A 27610-nucleotide genomic window follows, 5' to 3' on the forward strand; every position below is an offset into this window, starting at 1 on the left:
AATGATAGAAATTTAGTCATTGATTTGCACCTAATCTTTTACTTATTTAATTTGTTTATTTTAAGTCTGAGTGCACTCACTTTTAAATTTTTAATCTTAGCCACTTTAGACATATCTTATTCAAGAAGATTAAAAACGTGAAAAAAATTTAATCAGACATGAGGACCACCATTACCTCCAATAATGGTATATATTAATTGTACTGATGTTTAAATTTATAAGTATTACAAAGTAATACGAAACGACCTATTAAAGCGTAAAGATTTGCATAAAGACAATGTAAAACATGCCACAAAAGTTAACAACCTAATTAAGTAAAATAATGCATTGTATGTCAAGTTGTGACATAGATGGAATCAAGGCTTATCAACGAATTGGATGAAATCGAAAAATTAATTTGAATAGAATTATATGGTTCAAGGTTTTATGATGATTCGATTTAGTTTCGATTTTTATATGGAATATGTATAGTTCAAATTGTTATATTTTTGAAGTTAGCTTCTAAAAATCTCCAGTCTTTTAGAATATGTGACGAACTCACTTCCTTTGAATCCATGCTTCTAATTAACTACAATGTAAAAACAATATATTTGACAAGTCCATATTATATGCCATAATGAAATTTAAGGTATGACGACTAAATCTGTCTAGTATGTCAGTATACAAATAGTCATAACAACCTTATGACATACGGATTAAAAAACACTATAACTATTCCCAATTAAGACTGGAAAGAGAGAAAGAACTGCTCATTAGTACAATTGACCCTTCTTGAATCTCCTACTCATGATGACTCATTCCCTTCTTCATCTAAACACCGATCAACGATTGTTCTCTCATTGGTTGCGATTATCTGTTCAAATCAGAACGGATGAATTGTCAATGACCGAAGAGATAAAATTGTTATCATCAACACAAATCAAACCAAATTAGAAAAGAAATAAAATAATGATCCAAATCAAATCAAATTCTTTTTTTTTAATTTGTTATAAGATATTTAAATAAATAAGATTTTAAAATTAATAATATTAATTTTTGTGAACTTAAACTTATGTGTTTGTACTTGGTTTAAACTTGAAGTTTACTTTATTTGAATATTAAGTTTAAAAAAAAGATTAATTAAAAATAATAAAATCAAATTGAAACTTTTGATTTTTATGTCATTCGGTTTTGAATTTTTTTTAAAAGCGTACAATACAATTAGCCCTCAACGGTTAAATGAAATAATATCTCATCAATGTTTTTAATCCTCAGTTAAAGCCTATCATGCTTTTATTGATGACATAATTTCAAAATTAGCCGTCAACGTTTACCAAAATGATCATTTTGTCATCTATTCTATTTTTTGGAGTATTTTGGCTCCCGACGTTACATTTTAGGGTAAAAAAAACCCTTAACATTTGACAGAATAATCATTTTATCTCTTATTATTTTTTGGGCATTTTAACCATCAACATTTTATTTTAGGTTAAAAAGGGCTCCTATTTTGGAGCGCTAATCGCATGTTAACTAATAGTTTTCATCTATCGAGGGAGCTTTTTGTCTCAAAGTGAAACGTTGAGGTTCAAAATGCTCGTTGAGATTCAAAATGCTCCAAAAGATATGAACAAAATGACTATTTTAGTAAACGTTAAGGACTATTTTTGACATTTTCCCTTTGTTAATAGCAAAGATCAAATTTAATTTCTACACGATAAAAATTTATCAATTAAAGTAAAATATTGCAATTTGATTGATTATGGCCATAATCAATCAAATTGCAAAGTTGTTAGTAAGTCTGGGTCGGACATGTTCAATTTTTCTCAAATTGTAAAATGTATGTCAAAAGATAATTTATTAAAACAAATATTTTATAAAATTAATTCATCAATCGATCTAAATCGAGTAATAGTAGAAAGAATATTTTTTTAATGTATTCAAAAAGATGAGGCGGTTTTCTGCATGTCACTCTCAGCTACACTTGGTTCCCAATAGCCTATAAATCACAGTAGATGCTCCCAATGTTTTTCACAAGCAATCGCCATTAGAGCCTTTTTGTAAGAAAAGATTAGAGAAAAACCAGAGATGGGTGAAGAAAGTGGGTGTTGCAAGAGAGCAGGAGGACCAGGATATGCAACTCCATTGGAAGCCATGTCTGGTCCTACAGAAGCTCTTCTCTATGTTACTTGTGTTTATAATGGTACTTTTCTTTATGTTCTCGTGGTAAATCTATCTTGAAATCTAAATTTTCTTCTGCTAGTTATCTATTTTATTGTTTATGTTCGTCTTGAAATTTTATCTATATTCACATATTTTATGTTATTAATATATGAGTGTCTATCTTTAAAAATATTTTTTGATTCGTTAATGTTCTGATCATGCATGTGATAGTTTTGAAGTTGGTAAATGAGTTTTCATTTTTTGCAATGGAATTTGTATGAATGCAGGAACTGGTAGAGAGAAGCCTGATTTTCTGGCAACGGTTGATGTCGATCCGAACTCACCTACTTATTCGAAAGTTATACACAGGCTGTCTTTGCCATATACAGGCGATGAACTTCATCACACTGGGTGGAATTCATGCAGTTCCTGCCATGGTGATCCCTCTGCAACTCGACGTTTCCTGATCCTGCCTGGGTTGCTGTAAGATAACATACTCTATATCATATTTTATATATATCTTTATATTCGTATTTGGACGTGTCACATTCTTAGAGTGTCGTATTCTCGTATCTGTATTTGTATATATATACATTCAGATCTGGCCGTGTCTATGTGATCGACACACAGAAGAATCCGAAGGCTCCGTCGTTGCACAAAGTGGTGGAGCCGGAAGACATCGTTGAGAAAACTGGCTTAGCATACCCCCACACATCTCACTGCCTCGCCTCCGGAGACGTAATGATTTCGTTTCTAGGAGACAAAGATGGACACTCCAAAGGCAATGGATTTCTCCTCCTCGATTCCCAATTCAACATCAAAGGAAGGTAAAAGCAATAAACTCCGAACAACAGAATATCGTCAATTGCGTCTTAATTCTTTGATATGAACATCTAAATAACCGTAACTTGTTGTTGTCTTCAGGTGGGAGAAACCAGGGCCTAAAGCTGATTTCAGCTATGATTTTTGGTACCAACCTCGACATAAAACGATGATCTGTTCATCATTTGGGGCTCCTTATGCTTTCACCCAAGGTTTCAACCTTAAACATGTCGAAGATGGTCTTTATGGAAGACAACTCTTTGTCTATGACTGGCCTGATGGTCATCTTAGACAAACATTGGATCTTGGTGACAATGGTCTCATCCCCGGAGAGGTTTATAACTTTGTTTCCGAAACTAGATTTTGCTTGTGTTTATGTTGTAATGATATGTTAATGTAGGGACAGACACAAAATTTTATATTAGGAAAACAAACGAAAATAGATTCCTACAATAATGTTATTGTTTCAAGGGATGACCATCTCCATCAATCTCCTCTTGGTTCATCCCTGTATTAATGTTATTGTTTCTTTGTAGATAAGATTCTTGCATGAACCATCCAAAGACATGGGGTACGTCGAGTGTGTCTTAACAAGCAACGTGGTACGGTTTTTCAAGACCCAAGATGGATCATGGGGCCACGAGGTGTCTATCCAAGTGGAGCCACTGAAAGTGGAGAATTGGATCCTTCCCGAAATGCCCGGGCTTATAATCGGACTTTTGATCTCACTCGACGATCGATTCCTGTATTTCGTCAACTGGTTTCATGGAGATGTCCGACAATACAACATCGAGGACCCTAAAAACCCGGTCTTGGTCGGACAAGTATATGTTGGAGGATTGCTTCGAAAGGGAAGCCCTATAGTCGCCGTTGCAGAAGATGGTACAACATGGCAAACCGATGTTCCTACAATCCAGGTTTGTTCTAACATCGATATATAGTATTTTACCGACTCACCGGTCTCATACGACTATTGGAGACACTCGAATCCCGATGTTTTACCGTAATGACAAAACATCGATGTTAACTTGTCGGATTGATCATTCCTAACGTTGTTCATAGGGACATAGCTTGAGAGGGGGACCTCATATGACACAGTTGAGCTTGGATGGGAAGAGGCTATATGTGACAAACTCGCTGTTCAGCACATGGGATCGGCAGTTCTATCCGGATGTCATAGAGAAGGGTTCCCACATGCTGCTGATCGATGTCGACACCGAGAAAGGCGGTCTTACGATAAACCCGGATTTTTTTGTCGATTTCGGAGCCGAACCCGATGGACCTTGCCTGGCTCATGAGATGAGATACCCGGGTGGTGATTGCACTTCAGACATTTGGATTTAAGCATCTCTAAAACCAGTTTGGCCATGAAGAAATCATCCCATAGTAGGGAAAAAGATAATCAATGCAGATGATTCTAGTGACGTGTGAAATTATATGTTGCCTAAAATGTTCAGATAAGATCTAAATCTTAAGAATAAATCATTTCTAAATATGATTAAAAATCCTCTTCTCCTTTTATACAGTCTCTTAGTCTAAAATAAACAATCGTAGTAAAGTGTAACCCCTCATACCGATGTGGATAGTTCGATCCGATCTAGAGTGTCACATTAGGCCACCGGAGCGACCCACTGTAAAAATAATGGAAAATTTAAATTTTTTCTTAAAACATGTAAAATCATAAAATGATTTATTATTATTTAGAAGTTAAATAGGTTTTTCAAACTCAGATATAAAACAAAATACAATCTGCATGCCCCCTAATCACATGTACCATCCTCTGAAAGCAAAGCACGAAGAACTCCCTTATTGATGGCAACAGTTGCACCGGTACAATTCTTTTAACCTACCATGGTGAGTAATAGAGTGAGCTTCGAAAAGCTCAGTAACACAGAACTACCAGATGATGCTACATGACATGCAGATAAATGGAAAGCCATACAATTTTCTTATTGAATCATACGTATACCAGTTTGCGGAATAATATGGGGATCCCTTAATAGATCATCGAGTAGAAGCCATTAAGAACACATTTCATAGGAAGTATTCATAATATCACGTTTCATGAGGTCGAATAGGATGTCTAGTGTGTTCCATCAGTACGATAAAATCATAATAAGTACACTAATCAAATGATAGTTCAGTAAATCCCATAAACCATACTGTAGTGGAGCTTTCTAAACTCGTATTTTAAAACCATCGTATAAATAATTAACCTAAGGGAACATCTTAGAGCCTGAGAGCCTACCCAAGAAAGTTCGGGGCCACGAGGCCTACCTAAGAACACATCTTATAACCGCGGTGCCTACCCGAGAATGATCTCAGGGCCGCAAAGCCTACCTAAGAGTCACATTAGGTCCATAAAAATTTTCCAGCTGGATCCCTTAATAGATCATCGAGTAGAAGCCATGAAGAACACATTTCATAGGAAGTATTCATAATATCACGTTTCACGAGGTCGAATAGGATGTCTAGTGTGTTCCATCAGTACGATAAAATCATAATAAGTACTCTAATCAAATGATAGTTCAGTAAATCCCATAAACCATACTGTAGTGGAGCTTTTTAAACTCGTATTTTAAAACCATCGTATAAATAGTTAACCTAAGGGAACATCTTAGGGCCTGAGAGCCTACCCAAGAAAGTTCGGGGCCACGAGGCCTACATAAGAACACATCTTATGGCCGCGGTGCCTACCAGAGAATGATCTCAAGGCCGCAGAGCCTACCTAAGAGTCACATTAGGTCCATAAAAATTTTCCAGCTTGATCAGAGCTGTACTTTACAAATCTGTATCTCCAAGATACAATTTATACCGTGATACAAATCCATAAGCCATCACCATTAAGTCGGTGCATCCATAAAACAGTAACCATTAATTTCAGTGTACCTCATGTTAAAACAATAAAACAATTTATTAAAATATAAGGAACACACTAGAGAAATCCCAATATTTATCAAAGGCATTTTGTAGTCATCAATATGGATAACATGAACTTGTGCAATTTGATCGGATTCCAGGAATAATATCTTATTGAAGAGAATCGTTTACTAATCGGTCCAAACAGACATTTAAGGTTAATACTTTGGAATCCCACTATGTTTCTATGTGCATTATCAAACAACTTGAGCTGAACAACTTTCAGAACTGATGCTTGTCGATTTGTTAATTCATTGCCCTTCCTGTTATTCACTCTATAATACTAACAATTCTTGTCCATAAATCATTTTCATAATCATCACTAAATATAGCTTAAGGAATCGAACAAGCATCCTTATAATCTTTATTTTCTTTCCACATTACAACAATATCAAGAATTGATGAAGTATTTGATTCTTAGTTCATAACCATAGGGACCGTACATCATACAAGTTTATTGTATTTCTAGACTCATCCAATTACATATTAAATTCCCGTCATTAAGGTTCCTTGGTTCATTTAGCAATTAATGCTATCCCGGTTACTTCAGAGTTTTTCAGAGTAATTCTGACACTTCTGAGTTTCGGATAAATGTTGTACTTCCATTCAGTTCACTTTGGTCATATAATAAAATCATTTTGGTATTCGTGATTGATTTATCTCACGAATATCCACTTCTTAATATCGCATGCGCTCTAGCGTTGAGCTGAGTTGAGTACTTCCATAATTATTATCAATCCAAACTTGAGGAGACGAACTATCATTCAAGTGATATCTTTGTCATTCAGTACTAATATAGCACTAGCATTGTTTAACCGGCTTAAATTATGTTTCATAACATTAAAGAGCAGTACAACATCCATATTTATTTGAATTTCTTAATTAATCCAAGACATTTACTTAGTATAGACCATAAGGGTATTTCAGTCATTTTACAGATCCCACGTATTTTAATCAGTTCCTTTCGTCCGATCTTATTATTTAATTCAGAATTATCATCTATTCCATTCTATACGAATAATTCTGACAGAAGAGCACCCTCAATAATTTATTCTTCAGGTATTCACTCATAAGTCGAAGATTTCAAGTTAAATACCTTCTCAGATGTTACTAACGAATTATCAGAAATTTCCGTACAAAAATAGGATCTCAATAAGTAAATCAGTAATTTATCGAGTTAAAAAATGAATCCTCAAAGTACTTTCTCATTCAGGGTCAACTCGAACTATTTTTACTTCTAAAGGGCATTTTTGTAATTTCTTAACCAAATAATTTCGGTATTGACTCTTAACGAAAATAATTATACTTTAGAGATCCAATGGTTAATTACTTTCACGAACATTCTTTGATCTCAAAATGATTCATTAACAGACTTCTGGTATCTTGCATAAACCCTATTGGATTAAAACCTATTATCCAAATTTTCTAAGCAAACTAGCATTTCTTATGCACATCTGTAATTTTATCAGATCAATATATCATTTCAGAGTTATTAATCAACTTTCAGGAACAATTCTTGTCATCTTACAATATAAGGGTATTTCCGTAATTTTACTATACCGGAATATTCTCATAATTTCCCACCAAGTACCTTTGATGAATAAAATATGGTATAGATCCAAGTGATTCATTTATCACTATACACAGAACTTGAAATTTTAATTCTAACATTCCATCAATTTCTCATAAAAATCATCTGAACCATAATCAGTTACCGAATTTTATCGTATTCGGATCGAGTGTAGAAATTAATTAACTACATATGAGACCAATATTATCTTATCATGCATTTACCAATACAACATGTTTCATAAAGCATAAAGAGGTATTAAAGTATTACCTCGATTTTCATGCAATACTGATCTACCTTAAAAATTCCATTCGAACGCCATCGATCTTTAATTCAACTTCCGAGTTCGATTTTGGTGAAACGGATCTTAAAATCGGAACATCAACAAAACCCAAAATATTAGTCTTAAATTCCAGCTCATAAACTTGATTTCTAGCTTCCAATCTTTTTCTAACGAATACGGATAATTTATCGTATAAATACGACTTCCAATAATTTTTCTTGCCATAAAAAAAATAACTTATTAGAATCTAATTAATAATTTGAAAACCTAATTTGCATAACTAAAAACTTGAAGAGGCAGTAATATTTAATTACTAACATCATGGACTAAATTGATATTGTAAAAATTATTATGTCATAACTATAACCACTTGGAAACTAAGAGACAAGGTAAAGATCTCACCAAACTTGGATGACATACCTTGTGGTTTACCCCTTTTTGCATGTTATTAACAATTCCCCATAACCCACGTGCTTTGCTATTTCTTCAGTTCAGACTTTCTTTCACCCATACTTTCTTTACTTCTTTCTTCATTTATTATTATTATTTCCATTACCAGCTCTCAACCTTGATTGAGAAAGCAAAATGATAAGCACTAAACCAGCTAGGACAAGGAGAAAGCTGGTGGAGAGCATGTATTTGAGAAGTTTGGAGTTGATTGTTTTTGTAGCATGCCGTTGAGATCCGACTCAAATAAGAACTTCACTTGTTGGACTAATCCCCAGTTTTCCTTGATAATTTCTGAGGATCCAAGTTCAAGAACGCTACAAGAAATCGGTATACAGACCATAGTTTCAATGCCATTCAACTGTGTTTCTTTAGCCCTTTCGCAATTATAAAACTGCAACTCGCGGGCATCAGTTAACCACACCAAAGAGCCGGTCGTAAGAGACTTTCCTGGGATCCCTTCGCCGGCAGAGAAACTCCTTGTCAAAGACAACATGTAGAACCATTCAGCATCACTAATATTCGTCCCGTCGATCATCGACATATTGATGTCGTGGTTATCTCCGACGAGGTCTTGGATTCCTTCCATCACCTTCCTTCGTTCATCTTGCAACCCCTGAATGTCTGAAATTTTATTGGCACGTAATTTCAGGGACGTATCTTTGGTGTCTTGAAAATGATCGTCTCCCCAAGCCAAAAACAACCGACCCTGGTCATCGTTCGACGCTTGCTATAAAAAAAATAGCGTATGCCCACCAATCCAGATGCCTCTCAATTACACGTTGAAGCCTCTGCTGGAGAGTCAGAGGTGGAGTTTTATTTGAAAAGGACACTAATAAAGAAGATGAAGATGGTGAGATTATTAGTTCTTCCATGGCCGACAGACGGTAAAAAGAAATATCAAGTGTGAACTGGTCGAGGGTTTTGTCTTTGGCTTCTAAATGATCAGTACTTACAATATTTTGCTCCATTATGTATATACACTCTATAGCAGGAAATAATATAAAATTTCCTCTAAAATGGAAAGCAATAGATTCCAATCATGCTGCCATTATCCTTATTTAAAAAATTATATATCTTATTGAGTGACCCTCAATAATTACAATAATTGGAGTGTTACAATTCTCATCTTCTTTAAAGAATTTCGTCTTCGAAATTCATTAATGTCAAAAAATTACAAAAATGAAATTTATATCAGTTCATTTATATCTTTCAGTAGATTTTACAGAAGTATCGATACTCTCTTAATCCTTAACCAGTTGAGTATACATTTTTTTTCCAAAACTCGCTCTCTTTCCAATAAAAGAATCAGATTATATTTATCCTTGTAGAATCAATTCAGCCTTAGTTACCAGAATAAGCTCATATAGCGATAACATATCCCAATTTTATTTTCGGAGTCGAGTCAGAATTTCTCAAATGAGTAACTCTCACATGGCTCGTAAGGTACTTTACAGAATTTAAACGGTCGTTACCGATATTCCTTTATGCAATAGTAGAGTCCTAACGGATAGAAAACTTAGATTTGCTCGTTATAAATAGGGACTCAACCTTGGCGTTCAGGCTCAGATATGTACGATTGTAGTCTAAGGACATGTACTGATCAGACATCTTTTGACATTCGACCGACCGGTCTATCATGAAAATTTTGACTCAAACCAAAGCTCTGATACCACTAAATGTAACCCCCTCAGACCGATGCGGATAACCCGATCCAATCTAGAGTGTCACATTAAGCCACCGGAGCGACCCACTGTAAAAATAACGGAAAATTTAAAAATTTTCTTAAAACATGTAAAATCATAAAATGATTTATTATTATTCAGAAATTAAACATGTTTTTCAAACTCAGATATAAAACAAAATACAATATGCATGCCCCTTAATCACATGTACCATCATCTGAAAGCAAAGCCGGAAGAACTCCCTTATTGATGTCAACAGTTGCACCGATACAATTCTTTTAACCTGCCATGGTGAGTAATAGAGTGAGCTTCGAAAAGCTCAGTAACACATAACTACCAGATGACGCTACATGACATGCAGATAAATGAAAAGCCATACAATTTCCTTATTGAATCATACATATACCAGTTTGCGGAATAATCTGAGGATCCCTTAATAGATCATCGAGTAGAAGCCATGAAGAACACATTTCATAGGAAGTATTCATAATATCACGTTTCATGAGGTCGAATAGGATGTCTAGTGTGTTCCATCAGTACGATAAAATCATAATAAGTACACTAATCAAATGATAGTTCGATAAATCCCATAAACCATACTGTAGTGGAGCTTTTTAAACTCGTATTTTAAAACCATCGTAGAAATAGTTAACCTAAGGGAACATCTTAGAGCCTGAGAGCCTACCCAAGAAAGTTCGAGGCCACGAGGCCTACCTAAGAACACATCTTAGGGCCGCGGTGCCTACCCGAGAATGATCTCAGGGCCGCAGAGCCTACCTAATAGTCACATTAGGTCCATAAAAATTTTCCAGCTTGATCAGAGCTGTACTTTACAAAATATGTATCTCCAAGATACAATTTATACCGTGATACAAATCCATAAGCCATCACCATTAAGTCGGTGCATCCATAAAACAGTAACCATAAATTTCAGTGTACCTCATGTTAAAACAATAAAACAATTTATTAAAATATAAGGAACACACTAGAGAAATCCCAATATTTATTAAAGGCATTTTGTAGTCATCAGTATGGATAACATGAACTTGTGCAATTTGATCGGATTCCAGGAATAAGATCTTATTGAAGAGAATCGGTTACTAATCGATCTAAACAGACTTTTAAGGTTAATACTTTAGAATCCCACTATGTTTCCATGTGCATCCAGAATAACCGGAGTGATTTGAGTCGAAAAAGAAGAAACGAATATTCAGGGCAATTACCATCCATGACAATCGATCGGATTATCGAACAACTTGAGCTGAACAACTTTCAGGAACTGATGCCTGTCGATTTGTCAATTCATTGCCCTTCCTGGTATTCACTCTATAATACCAACAATTCTTGTCCATAAATCATTTTCATAATCATCGTTAAATATACCTTAAGGAATCGAACAAACATCCTTATAATCTTTATTTTCTTTCCATATTACAACAATATCAAGAATTGATGACGTATTTGATTCTTAGTTTATAATCATAGGGACCGTACATCATACAAGTTTATTGTATTTCTAGACTCATCCAATTACTTACTAAATTCTCCGTCATTAAGGTTCCTTGGTTCATTTATCAATTAATGCTATCCCGATTACTTCAGAGTTTTCCAGAGTAATTCAGACACTTCTGAGTTTTGGATACATGTACTTCCATTCAGTTCACTTTGGTCATATACTAAAATCATTTTGGTATTCGTGATTGATTTATCTCACGAATATCCACTTCTTAATATCACATGCGCTCTAGCGTTGAGCTGAGCTGAGTACTTCCATAATTATTATCAATCCAAACTTGCGGAGACGAACTATCATTCAAGTGGTATCTATGTCATTCAAGTACTAATATAGCACTAGCATTGTTTGATCGGCTTAAATTATGTTTCATAACATTAAAGAGCAATACAACATCCATGTTTATTTGAATTTCTTAGTTAATCCAAAACATTTACTTAGTATAGACCATAAGGGTATTTTAGTCATTTTACAGATCCCACGTATTTTAATCAGTTCCTTTCGTCCGATCTTATTATTTAATTCAAAATTATCATCTATTCCATTCTATACGAACAATTGTGACAGAAGAGCACCCTCAATAATTTATTCTTCAGGTATTCACTCACAACTCGAAGATTTCAAGTTAAATACCTTATCAGATGTTACTAACGAATTATTAGAAATTTCCATACAAAAATAGGATCTCAATAAGTAAATCAATAATTTATCGATTTAAAAAATGAATCCTCAAAGTATTTTCTCATTCAGGGTCAACTCGGACTATTTTTACTTCTAAAGGGCATTTTCATAATTTCTTAACCAAATAATTTCGGTATTAACTCTTAACGAAAATAATTATACTTTAGAGATCCAATGGTTAATTGCTTTCCCGAACATTCTTTGATCTCAAAATGATTCCTTAACAGATTTCTGGTATCTTGCATAAACCTTATTGAGTTAAAACCGGTTATCCAAATTTTCTAAGCAAACTAGCATTTCTTATGCACATCTGTAATTTTATCAGATCAATATATCATTTCAGAGTTATTAATCAACTTTCAGGGACAATTCTTGTCATCTTACAATATAAGGGTATTTCCGTAATTTTACTCTACCGGAATATTCTCATAATTTCCCATCCAAGTACCTTTGATGAAATAAATTATATGGTATAGATCCAAGTTGATTCATTTATCACTATACACAGAACTTGAAATTTTTAATTCTAACATTCCATCAATTTCTCATAAAAATCATCTGAACCATAATCAGTTACCGAATTTTTATCGTATTCGGATCGAGTGTAGAAATTAATTAACTACATATATGAGACCAATATTATCTTATTCATGCATTTACCAATACCAACATGTTTCATAAAGCATAAAGAGGTATTAAAGTATTACCTCGATTTCCATGCAATACTGATCTACCTTAAAAATTCCATTCGAACGCCATCGATCTTTAATTCAACTTCCGAGTTCGATTTTGGTGAAACGGATCTTAAAATCGGAACATCAACAAAACCCAAAATATTAGTCTTAAATTCCAGCTCATAAACTTGATTTCTAGCTTCCAATCTTTTTCTAACGAATACGGATAATTTATCGTACAAATACGACTTCCAATAATTTTCCTTGCCATAAAAAAATAACTTATTAGAATCTAATTAATAATTTGAAAACCTAATTTGCATAACTAAAAACTTGAAGAGGCAGTAATATTTAATTACTAACATTATGGACTAAATTGATATTGTAAAAACTATTATGTCATAACTATAACCACTTGGAAACTAAGAGACAAGGTAAAGATCTCACCAAACTTGGATGACATACCTTATGGTTTACCCTTTTTTGCATGTTATCAACAATTCCCCATAACCCACGTGGTTTGCTATTTCTTCAGTTCAGACTTTCTTTCACCCATACTTTCTTTACTTCTTTCTTCATTTATTATTATTATTTATATTACCAGCTCTCAACCTTGATTGAGAAAGCCAAATGATAAGCACTAAACCAGCTAGGACAAGGAGAAAGTCGGTGGAGAGCATGTATTTGAGAAGTTTGGAGTTGATTGTTTTTGTAGCATGCCGTTGAGATCCGACTCAAATAAGTACTTCACTTGTTGGACTAATCCCCAGTTTTCCTTGATAATTTCCGAGGATCCAAGTTCAAGAACGCTACAAGAAGTCGGTATACAGACCATAGTTTCAATGCCATTCAACTGTGTTTCTTTAGCCCTTTCGCAATTATAAAACTGCAACTCGCGGGCATCGGTTAACCACACCAAAGAGCCGGTCGTAAGAGACTTTCCCGGGATCCCTTCGGCGGCAGAGAAACTCCTTGTCAAAGACAACATGTAGAACCATTCAGCATCACTGATATTCGTCCCGTCGATCATCGACATATCGATGTCGTGGTTATCTCCGACGAGGTCTTGGATTCCTTCCATCACCTTCCTTCGTTCATCTTGCAACCCCTGAATGTTTGAAATTTTGTTGGCACGTAATTTCGGGGACGTATCTTTGGTGTCTTGAAAATGACCGTCTCCCCAAGCTAAAAACAACCGACCCTGGTCATCGTTCGACGCTTGCTATAAAAAAATAACGTATGCCCACCAATCCAGATGCCTCTCAATTACATGTTGAAGCCTCTGCTGGAGAGTCAGAGGTGGAGTTTTATTTGAAAAGGACACTAATAAAGAAGATGAAGATGGTGAGATTATTAGTTCTTCCATGGCCGACAGACAGTAAAAAGAAATATCAAGTGTGAACTGGTCGAGGTTTTTGTCTTTGGCTTCTAAATGATCAGTACTACACTGTTTTGCTCCATTATGTATATACACTCTGTAGCAGGAAATAATATAAAATTTCCTCTAAAATGGAAAGCAATGGATTCCAACCATGCTGTCGTTATCCTTATTTAAAAAAATATATATCTTATTGAGTGACCCTCAATAATTACAATAATTGAGGTGTTACATAAAGAGATCTTAATAAATTATAAAATTAAAATTCAAAGGATCAAAATTATTTTTCTTTATAATCTCTAAAAAAACCTTATTTATTCTTTATAAAATAGAGTAGTCATCATTGTTTTGACAATGATAATTGAGTTTTATTAATAAAAATAATGAAATAAATCAAAATTATAACACACTCAAATATAGAGAGAAAGGGAATAATAGCCACCAAGAAACTCATACATAACACAAAAATATTAAACCCAAAGATACAAAGAAAAACAAAACCTTTAGTTGAGAATGAAGCGATAAAGGAATGGTGAGTGAACCAAATAATTTGACAAACTACTTCGTTATACAATTTTGATTTTATCAGTAAATTGACAATATTTTACTAAAAAGGAGATATAACAATACTTAACCACCAACAAACTAATCAAAAAACAAATATCATGAGGGTTTTTGTGCGAGCACCAACACGATCACAGAGATATGCGAAAAACGTACCAAAAGCCATAAGGAACGTGCCACAATAGTAAAGAAAAAGCATGACACAATAGTAATATTAAAAAAGAGATCTAACAATACTTAACTACCGATAAACCAATTAAAAAATAAATATCATGAGGATTTTTATGTGAGCACCAACACGATCGCAAAGGTATGCGAAAAACGTACAAAAAACCATAAGAAACGTGTCACAAGAGTAAAGAGAAAAGTATGACACAATAGTAAAGAAATATGTGTCATTATGATAAAGATTCTTATTTAAAATTAAAAAAACTCAAGAAAGAAAATGAAAACAAATGACATAATAAGAAAAAAAAAACTGTCAACAGATATTAAGATTTGTTTTACCGCCGATTAAATAAAAACAAGAAAGAGTAATATGGTAAAAACATATTTAGATAAAACTTAGTATTCGTCAATTATTTTTAATTAAAAGTATGATTGCACTTCGTATAATGTAATGTAATATCATCATATACCAATGTGAAATTATAAATTGCCGAAATAAGTTCAATACAAGCACTTAAAGGAGATGATCATGGCTTCTTGAATTTGGCTGAAGAAGACATATAACAACAAAAGAAAATAACCCCAATGGAAAACATAACACCAGCCCCAATCATCAACCCCGAAAGTTTCTCTCTTGGAACGAACCATCTTCCGATCAAAGCAATCCCATTCGCCATGAACGAATACGAGATCTCCACGAGCACACCGATCTTCTCCGATGAACCACTTCTTTGCCGACAATAATACCAGGTGTAAACGGTGTAAACTAGAAGAACCAAGGCCCCAATGAAAAACAGAAACTTCCCAAGCCACAAATCCTCGCCGTTGAGATTGCAAACAGATGAAAGAATAGCGGACACGAACAATGAATGGTTCCAGAAAAAATTACCAAATGATTCCTCCATTGTCAGGAATTTACAGACGATGAAGAAACAGCATGGCATCGATGCGTAAGATACCAACAATGTCAAAGTGTAGGAGATGCCGAGAGGTTGACAGATGAGAATGACAGAGTGAACGTAGAACACCATGGAAAGAAGCAAAGACAGTTGTGATGGATTGAGGGTTTGCCATGGTTTTGCCATCATCGATACAGAGAAACTGAAGAGATTGGGGAGCTTATGTTTCTGGGTTTCAGATCTATATGAAACCAGATTTCTGGATCGGTTGACTTTCAATTAATAAATTGTTTTCAGTCAATGGAAGGTGAGATTCAAAGAACAAATTGGATAAAGATTAAGACAAGTAGACACGTTACATGCATGTTCCACCAGTATGGAGGAAACATGGAAAAATTTTAATATATGTTTGATTTTAAGACTGGAAAGTATGTTGTATGGGTTCAATAGTCAAACATCTGCATTATTATCTTTTGAAATTTTATTTTCAGATTTAATTTTAAGGTTTTGTTTGTATGGAAAATAATTATAAAAAATAAATTTATAAAATTTTAAGAATAATAGATGTTTCATTTTGTTCATATAATTTACCTTCTCATCTCATAAGTCTGGTTTATAAGACTACATAATTTGACAAATAAAATAATCAACGACGTAAAATTTAGACAAAAAACTTGATTTTTAATTAACAATAAAGATTTAATTTAGTGCGAATGTAAGCAAGACACTTAAATGATTTTTTTCTTATAGACTTTGAAATTCTTAAAGCGATTATGATTTATTAAATCAATTAATTATATGAAATTCAATTATAAGATTTAGTCAAATATGAATTCTTACAAAATATATAAAAATTAGAAGCTTAGTCAAGCATTAATCTTTATGACATATGCTTCAAGTCTATGTACAATGAATGGGATGCTAATTTAAAATAATTTAATGAATGAAAATAATGAATTTATCGATTAATTATGATTCATCTCTTTTTGAAGTGGATGGAAGATCGTGTTCTTTATGTCATATCCACGATTATATTCGTAACAATAACTACGATTATTGCATGTGATCGAAAGTATACTTTAAGTTGTATTAAAATTATTTATTTTTTCTCTTTCATTGATTAATTTGGACTGACTCGCGTCATATACTTAATTTTGGTAGATAAATTTAACAACAAAATTTCTCTACATATACAAGAACTCGAACTCAAAACTCTGGTTAAGTCATATGCTTAGTTTTGGTTAAGCGATATACAAAATGTTTTGTTAGGTCATATAGTCGTCAAAATACATATGATTTAACTTTTTCAAGCATCTCATCTTTAGAACAGAAAATCATCCTATCCAAAATATTTGTGTGCTAATTCAGAAGAGGAAAATAATAAGATTTAAAGTTTTTTAATTTATGGATTGATTCAGAAACATTTCTGTATCTCATTTTTGTTGGCATGATAATTCAATACAAGTACTTAAAAGGAGATGATCATGACTTCTTGAACTTGCGATAACTACAAAAGAAAACACCACCAACCGAAAGCATAGCACCAGCCCCAATCATCAACCATAAAAGGCTGCCTCCCGGAATGAACCATCTTCCGGCCAAGGCGATCCCATTCGCCATGCACGAAAACGAGGCCGCTATCATTGTACGACGAAACCCGCTCTTCTCCGATGAATCACTTCCCTGCTGAGTAAAACACCAGATGTAAATGGTGTAAAGTGAAAGAACCAAGATCCCCATGAACAACAACAACTTCCCTCTCGCCAAATCCTGGTTGTCGAGGTTGCAAACAGTTGTAAGATGAGCGGCTACGAACAATAAATAGTTCTGGTAAAGATTTCCAAACGATGCCTCCATTTGCAGGCAACTACTGATGATGAAGAAACAGCAAGGAACTGATGCGAATGATGCCACCAATGTGGATTGGTACGAGAGGCCGAGAGATTGACAGATGAGAATCACGGAATGAACGTAGAAAACCATGGATACAAGCAAACAAGTGTTTGATGAATCGAGGGTTTGCCATGGTTTTGCCATCTTCTGGTCTGGAAAAATGAGATCGAAAATGAAGAGGTTGAGGAGTTTTTGTTTCTGGTTTTAAAATTTATAGCCTTATAGGAAACTAGGTATCTGGATCGATTAGTAAATTGTTTTCGGTCAATGTGAATGTGGGATTTAAGAACAAGTTGGATAAAGATTAAGACAAGTTGACATGTTACAACTTACACGTTCCACCATTCTAGCGAATCATGTGAAAAAGATTCTCATATATTTTGACCCAAGTAAATTTTAATTTTTAATTAAAGGAGAGTACTAAAGTATTACAAGCGGAATCGAAAATGAGGAGGACCATGAATGTCTCGTTCGATCAACGACTGTCGATGGGGGCCGGGGGGAGCTTCATACACTGTCATGGAAAAAATCCGATGATCAGCCAATTTCGTCATTACATCTGTAACTGTGTTTGCTTCTCACGGCACCCATTGAAGTGTAATTTCTCAACTATCAGATCTTAACTTATGGATTTTTCGTACGAGCAGATATTTAGATATATGATGATGACTTGGGTTGATTCTTTGTTATGCAGTCCATGGAGTTGACTAGAGTTTTGGTGTGCATGATTTCACGTTTATGCAGTCCATGGAGTTGATCATGGTGTGCATGATTCTTTGTTATGCAGTCCATTGAGGCAATGCTCGGATTTCACATTTAGGAAATCTATCTTGATTAGAAGGACGGATTTAGGTTGAAAGATTTCTGATTGTTGATGGAGAAACTCGTTAAAGAGTACTTGGAGAATTCATACCAACTTCTCACTAAGAAATACAACCATTTTTGTATTGATGTGTGTATTCAATTGACGGGCCGCGTTGGGTTAATCGTCTTGTTAGATTATATTAACTTACATTTCTATTGAATTAATGGGTTAAGTACATAAATGGTCTCTTGACTATAGGGTGTTGCTTTGTTAAGTCCATCGACTATTATAAATTATAAAGTGGTCTTTAGACTATAGAGTGTTGTCTTGTTGAGTCATCGACTATTGAAAGTTACAAAATGATCAACTGAGTATTCATATGTTCTAAACTCGTTATTTTTTGTTATAAAATTGGCAACAGTCTGAACTGGACGTTAACATGTGGACGAACGACCAATCCGAATGGTGGATCGCGAGAGAATGACGAGTCAACCAACAAAGTCCAGTTTCAGGCTCATCGGACAGTTGACGACATAGATCAAAGGATGAAGAAGTCGAAGAGTCCATCATCGATTTTGGAAAATTGATGTATTTTTCAGTGAAATCGAGGTTGGAATCATGTTCAAGGAGTCGAAAAGGTGCTGGGTGGAAAGTTTGGGCTTCATCGATCGATAGATGTGACGACCGACGATTGTAGGCGCGATGGTTGGCGATCCCGTCTATTAAATTTTTAACTGCGAGGTACTAAAATAAAAGAAAAACTAAATGTTAGATATGATTTTAAAAAATTAAAAATTTAAGTACTAAAACGAATAAAAATAAATAGTTTAAATATTAAATGCGTAGTTTAACGTATATAATAATATTATGTTTACTTTTACCATCACAATAAGATAAAAGTCAAAATTGTAGAATTTCTTCGTTAGGAAACTCGACGACTCTTCCCTTAAATCTATTTTCACCAAAAAGGGGGGGAAATTCGAGAAATGGACGCATCGGCAGTCGGCGGCGCTGGTGGCGGAGGAGGGCCTGCACCGTTTCTTGTAAAGACATACGACATGGTGGACGATTCCTCAACGGACGACATCGTTTCATGGAGCTCCAACAAAAAGAGCTTTGTGGTTTGGAACCCTCCTGAATTTGCCCGCCTTTTGCTTCCCACCTATTTCAAGCACAATAACTTCTCCAGCTTCATCAGGCAGCTTAATACCTACGTGGGCTTCTTTTTCTTTCTGGGTTTTTCTCTAATTAATGTATCTCGATTGAATTCATTGGTAATTAGGCGAAATTATGTGTTCTTTTTTAACATTTAACTTCATTTTGCAAAATTGCGATAGCAAACATATGGAGTGATTTATGTGATTGTTCCTTGAGAATGGAAAATTTGTCGTTTTTTTTTGTTCATTTCTGATGAGTAAACATCTTCGGTTTCATTCTATCAATGTCTTCTGCTGTGATTCATAACGTCTATTAGAATTTAGGTGTTTTCTTAGTTAAAGAACTATGGAAGTGAATCAATCTTGTAGAGAAAAAGTGAGGATTGTAAATAAGTCTTCCTTTTGACTTTGGAATTTAAGAATCTTCGGCATAATTGTTTGACTTCATTTGCCTTTTTTGTGCATTCCTCAACCAAAATATACTTAATTTCTGCATCTTTTTGCAATTGAGAGTATGTAGTCTAGCGTTTGTGTTTATCTCGGATGAATAGGGCAGTTGAAAGGAGAATTAGATGGTTTTCTAGTACTTATAGTTTGCCTACTTAGATGATGTATGATAATTGAGTGCCTAAGCATGATCTGAGTGCATATGAATTTAATATGGTGATAGGGGTTCCGGAAAATTGATCCAGAAAAGTGGGAATTCGCTAATGAAGATTTTGTGAAAGATAAAAGGCATCTTCTTAAGAACATTCACCGCAGAAAACCTATTCACAACCATAGTAACCCACCAGGTTATTTGATAGATCCAGAAAGAATTGGATATGAAGAAGAAATCGAAAAGCTTTCACGTGAAAAAGTTTTACTGGAGGCTAATGTTTTGAAGTCTAGACAAGAGCGATTGACTTTGAAGCAACATGTGGAAGTGCTGACACTACAGGCTGATCAAATGGAGCAGAGGCAGGAGACTTTGTTTAACTTCTTAGAAAAGGCTTTGCAAGACCCTTCTTTTGTCGAACACCTTTTTCGTAAGATTGAATCTGTGGATGATTTTGCTGCATATAATAAGAAAAGAAGACTGCCCGGAAATGATCAAACCAAGCCAGTTGGACAGCATAATCTTTTGGATAACAAAAGCAGTTCTACACCTGAGATTGGAAATGTTGTCCACCTCGATTTCTCGAACAAGCTAAGACTAGAATTATCATCAACTGTTTCGGATATTAATTTGGTTTCTCAGAGCACACAGAGTTCTAACGAAGATGGACAAAGTCTGCAGAGAAGGATATCTCAAGGAGAACCAAAGGATGATAATATCAGACCTGAGGGCATTTTATTCACTCCCGAAACATTAGACCTTTCAGATACGGGCACATCTTTTACATTCAACATGGATTCATCTTTCACTCAGAGAGTATCAACGAATGAAAGCACAACAGTGCATTCACTGCAACAGAGATTAAGTTCCAATGAAGAACCTGATAGTAATATTTCCTGTCAATTGAATCTAACTCTGGCATCTTCGTCATTGCTAGTCAATAAAAGTCCTAGCTTAACAAGGATGTCACAACTAAATTGGGAAATCAAAAAAGTCCCAGGGTCAAGGTCCAATGCCAACAGTAAAGACACTGATCCCACTCCCAGAGCTTTTGAGAACAGCAGAAACATGATTGATCGGGAAACAACATTATCTTCATCAAAAGAAGGCTCTAACAGAAATCAAGAGCCTGCAGTTCCTCCAGTTAGAGTGAATGATGTATTTTGGGAACAATTCCTCACTGAAAGACCAGGTTCCTCTGACAATGAAGAGGCCAGCTCCAATTATCGAGTAGATCCGTATGAAGAGCAAGAAGACAAAAGGATGAACCATGGACTAGCCAGGAATGCTAAGAACATTGAGCAGCTTAGTCTATGAGCAGAAAAGTTGTCTTTCCTGAAATCTGGTGAGAAGTCTACAAAGGTGTCTTTCATTCCTTCTTTTCTCTTTGTGATATGTATAGTTACTTCATTTATAGGATTTGATTTTATATACAACTGCCCAAAATTAGCTTGAATAAAATCATGTTGAATTCCATTTTGTTAATGGCATGTTACTATAAGTGCTCAAATTAGAGAGAGAGCAACCTTTTTTCAATTGTAAAATAGGAAGTTATGTAGCTCTACTTTCTAGTTTTTAAGATTTCAGTAACTAAGTGGCCATCTTTATCTTGCGAAACGGACCTAAACTGCTTTTTTCCCCTATCTTGAAACTGAAGTCTACACTTAAGTGTTCAGTGCCTAGAACTTTACTTTTTGGCAAAATGAAACAGAATTGTTGTTTCTGTCTTATGATGTTCATCTAACAAATCATCCCATACATTTTGGTATTGTTTTTTGTAACATCGGTCTGGAGTTATGACATTGTCTTGTTCATTTCGGCCGATTGATTCATAGATTATTCATTAGTTTGTGTAGTGAATGTTATGTATGATTTAAGATCTTCGTGTTTTTTGAGAAAATAGGATCCAACTGAAATTACATGAGCATAATATTGATAGAATGATAATATGATTGTAGAATAGCAAATGGAAATCTATATTTGGTTTCTGTATGTCTCGGATATAGAGTGGAAGGGTTAACCGAGCGTTGATGTCAAACATTCTTCATCAATCGAGTTTGCCCTCACAGCTCAATAAGAAAAGAAAAAGGTTGGCTTTGACAGGCCTTTTGGAGAAACCTGATGATCCTTAATGGTTGGTTTCTAGTCTTGTGAACGAAGAGAATAGATGTTAAGAGAGCTGTCTCCCGTTTCGGGTTCCACCCGACCGAACTCTCATGATAGTTGAGGTCCAATGTGACTACTAGATACTGAACTCGAGTGCCTCTCTTCGTAGTTTTAAAAGAAGAAAATAATGATTACGTGACAAGTTGAATATAAAGTAACAAAATCATTAGTCATAGTGTCCATTACTCTATAAATTTTGATAGGTTCATTTTGGTTTATACTGTTATTTATGAGAATATTGAGCCCTATCTAAATCCCAAATTGCTAATTCCTGATGATGTAAACAATTTCATTAATATCATGAAAAATGATTATTGTCTTATAGATAACAATTTGGAGGTATTTATAGATCGAGTCTGATCAAATTTTATTTTTATAAAGATCGAGTCGATGCAGTTGTATGCCTATGAATAAGTTTATTTAACCAATTTATACTGTGAATTAATCATTGTAATTTCACAATTAATTCCTTTTGGTGCCACTATTTTTAATATTGATTAAGGTTTATTGTTTATTGTATTAAATTACTACATATTTTTCGCATTGGACTTTAATATAGCATTAGATTGGGAGAAGTACTCCTGGACCTACACCACTTTAATTCCATGTTGAATCATATAATAATTTAATTAAAAAAATAAAATAATTTCTTCACCTGTATCTTTTTTCATTAAAAATTATTATTTACTATTTTTAATCTTATTTTTTATTGAAGTGTTAGACAATAATTATTTTATTTTCCATTTACTTAGCCTTAACCTAAGTTCATTAAAGTTAGTTATGTTTTCGAACCAAATGTTGAGCAAACTGTTTGGTGAGAAGTTTATTTATGTTCGTTTATTTATTAAATGAACGAATATGAACAAGATTTTATGTTCATTAATTAAATGAACAAATATGAACAAAGGGTTGGTTCGTTCATTTACGTTTATGAACGTTCGGTAATCCGTTCGTTTATATTCAACCCAATCTCCATACCCGTTAAAAATATTAAGACATAATAAATTTTAATCTTAAATCTATTAATATATTAATTTTAAACCAAGTAAAAAATATCCAAAATATATTAAAGAAAATACAAACCCTAAAATTATTTAGAAAGAAAAAACTCTTATCAAATATAAACTCAATTAATTTTATGTTCGTTCGTTTTTGTTCGTTTATCATTTTAACGAAAGAACACGAACGATCATAAACAAGTTATATTCCTTAACGAGCAATACGAACAAGAAATTTTGTTCATTTAATTGTTTGTGTTTGTTCATTTGTTCGTTTAAAATTAAACGAACGAATATGAACATATCTTTGTTCGTGTTCGTTCGATTCATTTACAAGCCTAATTAAAGTGAAAAATAAGCCTATAATATTAATTTGTATTATATATGCAGCACAAGCAATTATTGTGCTACTTATAAGCCAACTGCCAAGCACTCCCAAAATTAAAGGTGTTGACCTAATTCAATTGCAAATCAATAACCATCACAAATAAAAATTACCAATATTTATTCACAAAATCACACAGTGTCACAACTTTTAAAAAATAAATAATAATATGCACCTCATGAGATTTAAAAATACATTTTCCCATTAATTTACATGAAAATTAAGAAAAAAAATCAATAAAATCCAAATTTTATTATAATTTCAAAGATAAACTTATCATTCATAATTTATAATCAACTAATTTAATTAAAAATATTAAATTTAATTAAATAAAACTCCAGTCAAATATATTTAAAGATACAAAAAAATTTGTATTTGATAAGTTGTAATTTAATTTAACCTGATAAGATAAAATTTTTATTTTGGTTAAAAAATATCCTTTTATTTCAAAGCAAAGTGGGATAATTTGTAGGGGTGTTTAAAGTACCGTTAAAACCGATTTAATTGACTGAACCGAGGTTTTTTCGGTTAGTCAATTGGTTAATTTTAGGTTCAGTAGATTAACGGTTAATGATTTTTTTAAGTTTCATCTATCGATTAATTCGGTTGGTTAACCGAATTAACCAAAATTATAAAAAAAATTAATATATTATATATATTATTAATATATTAGAGTGTTTAAACTTTAGTTTTAACCAAATTAACCGTTTGAATTAATCGAAAATATAAAATATTTAATATATATTATTTATAAATTTCAGTTAATTTGATTAATTGACCAATTAACCAAATTTTATTAATTTAAATTACTTATTATAAAAAAATCGATTCGATTAACAGTTAAAAAAATTCATTAATGAAATTTTAAAAATTAAATTCTACCTATTAATCTGGTGGGAACATAAATATAAGGAAAGCTTGTACTGTTTCAATGTCTTGTCCTCATTCAGCACCCCTTCAGCTACTCTAAAATGTCTTTACTTTCAGTCCCCCATGAAAGACCCGTAAAAACAGACCAACAAAACTCCTAGCTAACTCCTCCAATCCCCAAAATTCCCTAAAAATGGCCGTTCCCAAATTCACCTTCACCACTCTCTTTCTATCCCTTCTTTGTCTCCATACGCATGATGCAGTCTCAGTTCTAGAGCTACAAGATGCACTGAAAACCAGTGAAGTTGATGCCATGGTGAAAAGGGTTTGCAGCAAAAAGCTTGAAGATTGCTTGGGAGATGAAGAAATGGAGTCCGAGAGCCAAAGGAGGCTGCTTTTGATGCAGAGAAGGTACATTAGTTATGAGACACTGAGGAGGGACATGGTCCCTTGTGAGAAGCCTGGTGCTTCTTACTATGACTGTCATGCTGGTCAAGCTCATCCTTATAGTAGGGGTTGTGAGATTATTACAAGATGTGCTAGAGGGATCAAAGATGTTGGAACCTAGAACCTTTAAAAAAGGACTCAAGTTTGATGTATTTTTTTTGTAACCGAGTCTGTGACAGCTTTCTGCAAGTGATCATGGGTTTCTTGAGCTGTTTATGTTGATTTTTTTTTGGGATTATTATTGTATATTTTAGAGATACTTAGCTTCAAATTTCTATATATAAATGCATGTTCTTAACTTCAATCTCCAGTACATTTGAGGCTTGCTTGTTAGATTAGATTGGGGGGGGGGGATAACATGAGTATTTACTGGGAAAATCTGGGGTTTCAAGATGTTCTGTGCTTGAATCGGTTGTTTCAATTTTCATAGTTAAAAGTGAAAATCCCCAATAACTATGTAAAATGTAAGTTTTCTCCACTATTTGTTTTACCTTTCCAATTGAATTACTTGACTCTTGAGTGGAGAACAGAAGGTAAATGTTGATTTACATTTAAGTCTGAACTGTCCTTTTATAATGATCAAACTTCAAGTTCAAGGTAAAACCATGGCATCTCTCAATCCTAACCCAATTCTATACAATGTATCAATAATCTCAGATGGTTTAGCGTAAGATTATTTATCTCTTATTTATACGTGTTGTTAGGCTTGTCTGTTAAACCATATTCACCAACCAACCTATATTGCCTACAGTTCATTTATTCATTTATACCCTTAAATATATTGATAATATAACTTCTCAAACATTACCGAACGAGAAGGAAAGAGAACACTTACTGCTCGTCACTTTTACCAGTTAAGGTACTGAAACGTTGTATGATCCACAGATAAATTCAGCCAAACCCTCTCCCATATGAACATTGAAAGTAACTACAATGATGACCAATTCCTATAAACCGGATATTATTCAAGGCAAAACATACCCTGCTCGAGATTTATGATCATAGAACTCAACTTTTACTACAACACCTAGCTTTTTCCAAGTACATATCCCAGCAACAAAACCACTGCCATAGCCTACCAAAGCAATTTTCCAAAGTAGACATAACATCTAACCATTAATTCGGTCGGTTACTTAATTAATCGAATTTTTTAATAATATTTTGAGTTAGATTAATTTGAGTTAAAATTTAATTAGATATTGATAATTTAAGGAGTCTAGGGTGGTTAAATATATTTAATACTTAATATTTAATATTTTTGGTTAATTAACCGATTTTGAACCGAATTAACCGTCAACTAAATATTGAAAAAAAATTAACCGTTCACTAACCGAACTAGTTCAGTGACCGACCACTTTAACCAAACTAATTCGGTCCAGCCAGTTAAATCGATCAAAACCGAGAAGTGAACGCCCCTACAGGTGGCATTAGAATACCAACTTCATTGCATTTCCATGACAATGGCGGCCTACATAATTTTGGGTTCCCCGGTAAGAATGATTTGAAAATGTATTGAATTAATTGTTTTAGGGTATGCTCCCTTCAAGTTGGTTGTAAGACAATTCCAATGCCTATAGGAAAGTTAGTATGGTAAGCTGTGGACGAATACTCCCTGGGAGTTTGTTCTGTGAGAGATCCAAGTACTCAAGGACTTCTAGGTCGTCAAGTGTGGATGGAATTTCACCTGAGAAATCATTATGGGACAAGTTTAACACTTTAAGTGACATAAGTATTTGTATTTCTTCTGGTATTCTTCCATGGAAACTGTTGTTGAAAAGGCCAAGACAAGTAAGAATGGTCAAGACTTTCTCGTAAACCATTTCAACCCCTTTGTTGACAATCGTCACAGTCTTGATAATATTCGACTGCGATGCACTTTCGCATTGTTTTATCGCCATTAGTTATCTGCATCATTATCTATAAACTTTTCAAAAATTCAACGGACAAGTAACCTGAAAAGTTGTTGGAAACAATGTCCAAAATGCAAAGTATTGGGAAACCAGGTTGGGTGTCGAATTTCGAAATTGTACCATAAAACATGTTGCCTCATAGAATGAGAAGGCAAACTTTTCTTCCAAAAGTTGGGTAGAATCAATAGGTTAAAGGTTCCAATCTCTTAACATGGAAATTTCATGGATAGTAGGAACATGGCCTTTTTACGTTTGCTTTTGCTTTTGGAATGTATAATCACTTTTGCCTTTTGGTTTTGGGTAGAATCAGTAACGCGTTCATTCTTTACATGATCTGCCCTTTCCAACAAAATATATATTGTTGTAATTTTATATCAAATTAATAGTTTTTATTTTATTTAATTTCATGTACCATTAAGATTCAATGTGACTATGAAAGATGTAATTTAATTTTGCAATTAATCAAAATTCTATTTAATTATTGGATATCGAGGGATCTTAAGAAAAAGAACAAAGGTGTTATAATCTAAATTTTAAACTCTAAATTCGATTCTCATATATAAATATAAAATACCCAAACCAATCTTGCCCAAAATTTTATTTTGGGATAAACTATATATTTTATCACTTAACTTTGTC

General features: G+C 33.8%; 4 protein-coding genes across 4 annotated transcripts; 3 read left to right on the forward strand and 1 right to left on the reverse strand.

Annotated features, from left to right (window-relative positions):
* Nucleotides 1-2004: 2004 nt before the first annotated feature.
* On the forward strand, nucleotides 2005-4480 carry LOC120218187 (selenium-binding protein 2-like). Its single transcript, XM_039215156.1, has 6 exons — nucleotides 2005-2179; nucleotides 2427-2622; nucleotides 2739-2966; nucleotides 3064-3295; nucleotides 3498-3878; nucleotides 4024-4480. The coding sequence occupies exons 1-6, from the start codon at nucleotides 2065-2067 to the stop codon at nucleotides 4303-4305; spliced, it is 1434 nt and encodes a 477-aa protein (XP_039071087.1). The 5' UTR covers nucleotides 2005-2064; the 3' UTR covers nucleotides 4306-4480.
* A 3857-nt stretch (nucleotides 4481-8337) lies between these two features.
* LOC120218049 (transcription factor MYC2-like) lies at nucleotides 8338-9151 on the reverse strand. The gene is made up of 2 exons (XM_039215043.1): nucleotides 8960-9151; nucleotides 8338-8910 (listed from the first exon to the last, which is right to left on the reverse strand). The coding sequence occupies exons 1-2, from the start codon at nucleotides 9149-9151 to the stop codon at nucleotides 8338-8340; spliced, it is 765 nt and encodes a 254-aa protein (XP_039070974.1).
* A 10227-nt stretch (nucleotides 9152-19378) lies between these two features.
* LOC120218186 (heat stress transcription factor A-5-like) lies at nucleotides 19379-21770 on the forward strand. Its single transcript, XM_039215155.1, has 2 exons — nucleotides 19379-19654; nucleotides 20268-21770. The coding sequence occupies exons 1-2, from the start codon at nucleotides 19427-19429 to the stop codon at nucleotides 21510-21512; spliced, it is 1473 nt and encodes a 490-aa protein (XP_039071086.1). The 5' UTR covers nucleotides 19379-19426; the 3' UTR covers nucleotides 21513-21770.
* A 2872-nt stretch (nucleotides 21771-24642) lies between these two features.
* On the forward strand, nucleotides 24643-25359 carry LOC120218196 (protein RALF-like 24). The gene has a single exon (XM_039215163.1). The coding sequence runs from the start codon at nucleotides 24808-24810 to the stop codon at nucleotides 25180-25182; it is 375 nt and encodes a 124-aa protein (XP_039071094.1). The 5' UTR covers nucleotides 24643-24807; the 3' UTR covers nucleotides 25183-25359.
* The last annotated feature ends 2251 nt before the right edge of the window (nucleotides 25360-27610 follow it).

This window comes from Hibiscus syriacus, unplaced genomic scaffold (genome assembly GCF_006381635.1).
Source record: "Hibiscus syriacus cultivar Baekdansim isolate YM2019G1 unplaced genomic scaffold, ASM638163v2 tig00110195_pilon, whole genome shotgun sequence".
Classification (NCBI taxonomy): Eukaryota; Viridiplantae; Streptophyta; class Magnoliopsida; order Malvales; family Malvaceae; genus Hibiscus; species Hibiscus syriacus.

Excerpts from the sequence above, each read along its gene's own strand:
- LOC120218187 (XM_039215156.1), top strand. The coding sequence starts at position 2,065 with ATGGGTGAAGAAAGTGGGTGTTGCAAGAGAGCAGGAGGACCAGGATAT. Across the intron at positions 3,296-3,497 it reads ATGGTCTCATCCCCGGAGAG|ATAAGATTCTTGCATGAACC; the intron begins GTTTATAACTTT and ends GTTTCTTTGTAG. Across the intron at positions 3,879-4,023 it reads CCGATGTTCCTACAATCCAG|GGACATAGCTTGAGAGGGGG; the intron begins GTTTGTTCTAAC and ends CGTTGTTCATAG.
- LOC120218049 (XM_039215043.1), bottom strand. The coding sequence starts at position 9,151 with ATGGAGCAAAATATTGTAAGTACTGATCATTTAGAAGCCAAAGACAAA. Across the intron at positions 8,911-8,959 it reads TCCAGCAGAGGCTTCAACGT|CAAGCGTCGAACGATGACCA; the intron begins GTAATTGAGAGG and ends TTTTTTTTATAG.
- LOC120218186 (XM_039215155.1), top strand. The coding sequence starts at position 19,427 with ATGGACGCATCGGCAGTCGGCGGCGCTGGTGGCGGAGGAGGGCCTGCA. Across the intron at positions 19,655-20,267 it reads TCAGGCAGCTTAATACCTAC|GGGTTCCGGAAAATTGATCC; the intron begins GTGGGCTTCTTT and ends ATATGGTGATAG.
- LOC120218196 (XM_039215163.1), top strand. The coding sequence starts at position 24,808 with ATGGCCGTTCCCAAATTCACCTTCACCACTCTCTTTCTATCCCTTCTT.